Raw genomic sequence first — 7,835 nt, forward strand, 5'->3', positions numbered from 1 at the left:
ACCAAAAAAAAAAAAAAAAAAAAAAAAAAAAGAAAGGGGAAAAGGTCTGGAACGTAGAGCTTCCCTTAATTCTAGGTACTACAGATATTTAAAGGGAAAAGGTTAATGATGGTAATAAAGCATGTTTTCCTCAAACTAGCTTCCTAGTTTATTTTGTATAATAATAATTTAAAAACTATTTTATATAAATGAATTTTTAAAACTATTAAGTTAAATTTTGAAATTCTTGAAATTTATCATACTAAGAAAAAGACAACTTTAAAAACCTCAGAATTATCCTTCTGATTCATAGTGAAGTATATCAAATCCCAACTGGGTGGGGGAAGATATTAAGTATCAACATTTATTTAAGAATCAAAAACTCTCTTGGGACTTCCCTGGTGGTCCAGTGGTTAAGAATCCACCTTCCAATGCAGGGGACGAGGGTTTGATCCCTGGTTGGGGAACTAGGATCCCACATGCCGTGGGGCAACCAAGCCCACGTGCCACAACTACTGAGCCTGAACTCTAGAGCCCACGCTCCACAACTAGAGAGAAGCCCGTGCACCACAATGAAGAGCCTGTGTGCTGCAATGAAAGATCCCGCATGCTGCAACTAAGACCCGACACAGCCAAATAAATTTTAAAAATTGAAAAAAAGAATCAAAACTCTCTTAACTTTACTCTTGTTAGTATCTTTTTTTTAAAAAAAAATTTATTTATTTGGCTGTGCCAGGTCTTAGCTGTGGCATGTAGGATCTAGTTCCCTGACCAAGGATCGAACCCGGCCCCCTGCACTGGGAGCACGGGGTCTTAGCCACTGGACCACCAGGGAAGTTCCTCTTGTCAGTACTTTTGAGTCAATCTTTCTTTACCATAAAAATCCCACTACAGCACATATTTTCAAGAAAAGAACTATACTTAACAAGACATTTCCTGACCTGCATACTGCCCAATATTACAACAGACATAGAGAACAATGAATATGTGTGTCCCATGTGGGACATGTACAAATGGTATCTTACAAAGGAGTAATTATAAAAATTAAGTAGATTCTTCTTTCCACAATGATTTAACAAATGGGTATGTTATGCATAATGATACACAAGAGTTTATTAAAAAGTACTTATGCCAGGCCTATTTTCCAATTATTTTCTTAAGGCTACAAACCATTTCAGGTAGAACAGAATTATAATGAGACACTATAACTTTGTTAAAACTATGTGCACCAACTTGATACATCAGGGCTAATCTTGAGATTTACATTGCCCATGTTTACATATCTAATAAGGTGATTACTACCTTGCTTTGAATTAATCCAATTTATGTAAAAAGTAAATTTTAATGAAAGAGCTCCCTTTCTTAGGAAGGATTATTTCTTCCCCCTACTTTACTATAAAGAATTGTGAATTTCTAAACAACCATATAACATTACACAGCTTTAAATGATTGGTCAAAAGGAAAGATTAATGCACATATTTTGAAAAACATTTTTTAAGTAAGTTAATGTTAAAGACCTTTCCCTTAAGGAGAATGGGTAACAGGAAATAGATCTTATAACAGTCTTAGAAAAATTACTACAACTGACTATATCTGACCAATGAGAAGTGCAACATGTAGGAAACACTTAAATGTGAATGCCCACCTACACCATCTCTAAATTATATAGACGTTACATTTTTAGTTGACTTCATGCCTCATTACTTAAGAGATTAAAAGATGGTACAAAACACGTTTTTTTAAAAAAAATATTTATTTATTTGGCTGCACCGGGTCTTAGTTGCAACACGTGGGATCTTTGTTGTGGCATGTTTTAGTTGCGGCACGCAGACTTCTTAGTTGCGGCATGCATGTGGGATCTAGTTCCCAGACCAGGGATCGAACCCGGGCCCTGTGCATTGGGAGCGCAAAGTCTTACCCACTGGACCACCAGGGAAGTCCCAAAACATGTTTATACAGCCTATGGCCCTAGCTATTTTTGAAAACCTAATGTCACACATGCTTTTAGGTACATGAACCACTGGCTAAAAATATTATCTATGCAATGGCTACAAATTGTGTTACTCCCACTGAAAAAAAAAAAAACCTTTTTTTTTTTTTTTTTGGCCCCACCGCGCAGCTTGTGGGATCTTAGTTCCCTGACCAGGGATTGAACCTGGGGCCATCACAGTGAAAGGGTGGAGTCCTAACCACTAGACAGCCAGGGAATTCCCTGAAAAAAATCTTTTGACATCAAGAATTTTGACTCAGGAAGCCAAGGTATTAACAGAAGATCACTCAAGTACACTCCTAGTCTACGGTTTGGAGATCATTTATACTACCTTTCTGCTCATACTAACTTCCTACTAAGGAGCTAACTACTCTAGCCAGACTGCCTGCTACTTTCACCAAAAAAACCCCTCAGGTTCTTGGGCTTCCCTGGTGGCACAATGGTTAAGAATCCGCCTGCCAATGCAGGGGACACGCGTTTGAGCCCTGATCCGGGAAGATCCCACATGCCGCGGAGCAACTAAGCCCGTGCACCACAACTACTGAGCCTGCACTCTAGAGGCCGTGAGCCACAACTACTGAAGCCACAACTACTGAGCCTGTGCGCCTAGGGCCCGTGCTTCTCAAGAGAAGCCACCGCAGTGAGAAGCCCGCACACCCTGTGCATCGCAGTGAGGGGTAGCCCCCGCTCGCCGCAACTAGAGAAAGCCTGCGCGCAGCAACAAAGACCCAAGGCAGCCAAAAAATAAATAAATAAATAAATAAATAATAATAAATAAAAAGGTTTAACAATAAATAAATAGTACAAAAAAACCCCAAACAGGTTCTTTTCTTTTCTTTTTGGGGGGAGGGGAAAGAGACACTGTAGAGTGGAAAAATATGAAAAAAGGACCTATCATAAGCACGAATTTCGGTCAAAATGGATTTAAAAACACCTCAATTTATGAGAGCAAGGAGAGAGAAACATAATACTTTGCACTATAATTCTTATTCCATATGTTTGGGGAATGAAGTGTTCTGGAAAAACAAACATGTTCACTGATTAAAAGTATCACTGACATCAGACATAGCTGTACAAGTAATTAGAACGTGATGAAATATGCTTTAACAAAGCATGTTGGACCAGAGTCTTTCTCTGATGATCCAGAAGGCCTCTGAGGGTTGTGTGTCTATGGGCAGGGTTTTTCAATCACTGAATCCTGGAGAAGGCTCCATAGCTATGCGCTTACATCTTAAGAGGCAAAGAGGCAGGCTTAAAGGGAAGGTCTGGGACCTTGCCCACCTCTCCACCTAGAGCCACTCCATCTGGATCTGTTTTATGTATTTGAGTTTCCATGTAATATTTGAAAAAGGATTCCACTGGTAAAAAATATATTTGAAAATCAAATCCTGAGGAAAGGGGTCATCATTAACCTGATTACAGTTAACTATAATCCAGAAATACTAATTTAAAGCTACTATTTGAAATATAACAAAAAGAGCTTTTAATTTACTAACACTTAGAACATTATGTTCAAAGCAAAAACCCAAAGCTAGAATTAGATGGAGAATAACACTCTACCTTAAAAGTTCTTCTAAAGCCTCTTGTATTTTGATGGTTTCCCTCAATTCCAAATGGTTTGTGAGTAATGACGTCTTTTCTCTGCATAGTATGATAATTCTGCATGAAAAAAGTATTAGTATGGTTAATATACTTTAAATTTTATTTTTAAAAGTTCATTTTACCATTCAAAAAATATATGTTTTTGTTTGTTTGTTTTTGGCTACACTGTGCGGCACGTGGGATCTTAGTTCTCCGACCAGGGATCAAACCCACTCCCCCTACATTGGAAGCACAGAGTCTTAACCACTGGACCACCAGGGAAGTCCCACAAAAATACACGTTTTAAATGCATGGGATTAAGAACACAAAGCATGTAGCATGCAGCTTAGCTGTATGAACATACACACATCTTCCTTCATGTAACCCATGCTAGTTTGTGAGGGGCTGGTTTAATTCATGAATGTGAGAAGTGTAACAAAATACATACTCCTGTATAACACAATAGGTGACTTTTAGAAAATGGACTGTAAATCTAGCATTTATTCAGGCATCCAGAAGAGAAACAAACCCATTATTACTAGGAGTTGCTGAAGAGTTGCCACTGTCTGAGAACACAAATTCTCAATGCTACAGGAGGCAGGTGCTGCTGAATCAGGTACCTGCTTTGAGTAGATGCTCCTGCCATGACTAGGTAAGTATCAGAAGGCAGAGTATTAAGACTGTAACTACAAAGAACCTGAAACCTTTGATGGGAGCAGAAAAGACGGGGCCCATTTTTTTTTTTTTTTTTTAAGAATGCCTATGGAGGACTTCCAGGAAGATGGCGGAAGAGTAAGACGCGGAGATCACCGTCCTCCCCACAGATACACCAGAAATACATCTACACGTGGAACAACTCCTACAGAACACCTACTGAACGCTGGCAGAAGACCTCAGATCACCCAAAAGGCAAGAAACCCCCACGTACCTGGGTAGGGCAAAAGAAAAAAGAATAAACAGAGACAAAATGATAGGGACGGGACCTGCACCAGTGGGAAGGAGCTGTGAAGGAGGAAAGGTTTCCACACACTAGGAAGCCCCTTCGCGGGCGGAGACTGCGGGTGGCGGAGGGGGAAAGCTTCGGAGCCGCGGAGGAGAGCACAGCAACAGGGGTGCGGGGGGCAAAGCGGAGACATTCCCGCACAGAGGATCGGTGCCGACCGGCACTCACCAGCCCGAGAGGCTTGTCTGCTCCCCCGCCAGGGCGGGCGGGGCAGGGAGTTGAGGCTCGGGCTTCGGTCGGAGCGCAGGGAGAGGACTGGGGTTGGCGGCGTGAACACAGCCTGCAGGGGGTTAGTGCACCACGGCTGGCCGGGAGGGAGTACAGGGAAAAGTCTGGACCTGCCGAAGAGGCAAGAGACTTTTTCTTCCCTGTTTGTTTCCTGGTGCGGGAGGAGAGGGGATGAAGAACGCTGCTTAAAGGAGCTCCAGAGACGGGCGCGAGCCGCGGCTAAAAGCGCGGACCCCAGAGACGGGCATGAGACGCTAAGGCTGCTGCTGCCGCCACCAAGAAGCCTGTGTGCAAGCCTCAGTGTCACTATCCACCCCCGCTTCTGGGGAGCCTATGCAGCCCGTCACTGCCTGGGTCCCAGGATCCAGGGACAACTCCCCCGGGAGAACGAACGGCACGCCTCAGGCTGGTGCAACGTCCCGCCGGCCTCTGCCGCCGCAGGCTCACCCCGCACTCCGTGCCCCTCCCTCCCCCAGGTCTGAGTGAGCCAGAGCCCCCGAATCAGCGGCTCCGTTAACCCCGTCCCTTCTGAGTGAAGAACGGACGCCCGCCTGCGACCTACACGCAGAAGGGGGCCAAATCCAAAGCTGAGCACCTGGGAGCTGTGAGAACCAAGAATAGAAAGGGAAATCTCTCCCAGCAGCCTCAGAAGCAGTGGATTAAAGCTCCACAATCAACTTGATGTACCCTGCATCTGTGGAATATATGAACAGACAACGAATCATCCCAAATTAAGGAGGTGGACTTTGAGAGCAAGATTTATGATTTTTCCCCCTTTTCCTCTTTTTGTGAGTGTGTATGTGTATGCTTCTGAGGGAGATTTTGTCTGTATAGCTTTGCTTCCACCATTTGTCCTAGGGTTCTATCCGTCCGTTTTTTTTTCTCTTAATAATTATTTTTTTATTTTAATAACTTTATTATATTTTATCTTACTTTATTTTATTTTACTTTATCTTCTTTCTTTCTTTCTTCCTTCCTTCCCTCCTTCCTCCCTCCCTCCCTCTCCTTTCTACTTCTACTAATTCTCTCTTTCTACTTTTTCTCCCTTTTATTCTGAGCCGTGTGGATGAAAGGCTCTTGGTGCTGCAGCCAGGAGTCAGTGCTGTGCCTCTGAGGTGGGAGAGCCAACTTCAGAACACTGGTCCACAAGAGACCTCCCAGCTCCACATAATATCAAATGGCGAAAATCTCCCAGAGATCTCCATCTCAACACCAGCACCCAGCTTCACTCAACGACCAGCAAGCTACAGTGCTGGACATCCTATGCCAAACAACTACCAAGACAGGAACACAACCCCACCCATTAGCAGAGAGGCTGCCTAACATCATAATAAGTCCACAGACACCCCAAAACACACCACCAGACATGGACCTGCCCACCAGAAAGACAAGAGCTAGCCTCATCCACCAGAACACAGGCACTAGTCCCCTCCACCAGAAAGCCTACACAACCCACTGAACCAACCTTAGCCACTGGGGACAGACACCAAAAACAACGGGAACTACAAACCTGCAGCCTGCAAAAAGGAGACCCCAAACACAGTAAGATAAGCAAAATGAGAAGAGAGAAAAACACACAGCAGATGAAGGAGCAAGATAAAAACCCACCAGACCTAACAAATGAAGAGGAAATAGGCAGTCTACCTGAAAAAGAATTCAGAATAATGATAGTAAAGATGATCCAAAATCTTGGAAATAGAATAGAGAAAATACAAGAAACATTTAACAAGGAACTAGAAGAGCTAAAGATGAAACAAACAATGATGAACAACACAATAAATGAAATTAAAAATACTCTAGATGGGATCAATAGCAGAATAACTGAGGCAGAAGAACAGAAAAGTGACCTGGAAGATAAAATAGTTGAAATAACTACCACAGAGCAGAATAAAGAAAAAAGAATGAAAAGAACTGAGGACAGTCTCAGAGACCTCTGGGACAACATTAAACGCACCAACATTCAAATTATAGGGGTTCCAGAAGAAGAAGAGAAAAAGAAAGGGACTGAGAAGATATGTGAAGACATTATAGTTGAAAACTTCCCTAATATGGGAAAGGAAAAATTTAATCAAGTCCAGGAAGCACAGAGAGTCCCATACAGGATAAATCCAAGGAGAAACACACCAAGACACATATTAATCAAACTATCAAAAATTAAATACAAAGAAAAAATATTAAAAGCAGCAAGGGAAAAACAACAAATAACACACAAGGGAATCCCCATAAGGTTAACAGCTGATCTCTCAGCAGAAACTCTGCAAGCCAGAAGGGACTGGCAGGACATATTTAAAGTGATGAAGGAGAAAAACCTGCAACCAAGATTACTCTACCCAGCAAGGATCTCATTCAGATTTGATGGAGAAATTAAAACCTTTACAGACAAGCAAAAGCTGAGAGAGTTCAGCACCACCAAACAAGCTTTACTACAACTGCTAAATGAACTTCTCTAGGCAAGAAACACAAGAGAAGGAAAAGACCTACAATAATGAACCCAAAACAATTAAGAAAATGGGAATAGGAACATACATATCGAGAATTACCTTAAATGTAAATGGACTAAATGCTCCCACCAAAAGTCACAGATTGGCTGAATGGATACAAAAACAAGACCCATATATTTGCTGTCTACAAGAGACCCACTTCAGACCTAGAGACACATACAGACTGAAAGTAAGGGGATGGAAAAAGATATTTCATGCAAATGGAAACCAAAAGAAAGCTGGAGTAGCAATTCTCATATCAGACAAAATAGATTTTAAAATAAAGCCTATTAGAAGAGACAAAGAAGGGCACTACATAATGATCAAGGGATCGATCCAAGAAGAAGATATAACAATTGTAAATATTTCTGCACCCAACATAGGAGCACCTCAATACATAAGGCAAAAACTAACAGCCATAAAAGGGGAAATCGACAGTAACACATTCATAGTAGGGGACTTTAACATCCCACTTTCACCAATGGACAGATCATCTAAAATGAAAATAAATAAGGAAACACAAGCTTTAAATGATACATTAAACAAGATGGACTTAATTGATATTTATAGGACA

The 7,835-nt window shown here is 41.9% G+C and overlaps 1 protein-coding gene across 3 annotated transcripts in view; it reads right to left on the bottom strand.

Annotated features, from left to right (window-relative positions):
* BCLAF3 (BCLAF1 and THRAP3 family member 3) overlaps positions 1–7,835 on the bottom strand; it is an 80,211-nt gene that overhangs the window by 10,439 nt on the left and 61,937 nt on the right. For all 3 annotated transcript variants that reach the window (XM_029240429.1, XM_029240428.1, XR_003796355.1), the window contains one exon: positions 3,530–3,628. In XM_029240429.1, the coding sequence (XP_029096262.1) occupies positions 3,530–3,628 (99 nt within the window). Of the gene's footprint in view, positions 1–3,529; positions 3,629–7,835 lie in introns of those variants that run through there.

This window comes from Monodon monoceros, unplaced genomic scaffold (genome assembly GCF_005190385.1).
Source record: "Monodon monoceros isolate NGI ecotype Baffin Bay Population unplaced genomic scaffold, NGI_Narwhal_1 Super_Scaffold_22, whole genome shotgun sequence".
Lineage (NCBI taxonomy): Eukaryota > Metazoa > Chordata > Mammalia > Artiodactyla > Monodontidae > Monodon > Monodon monoceros.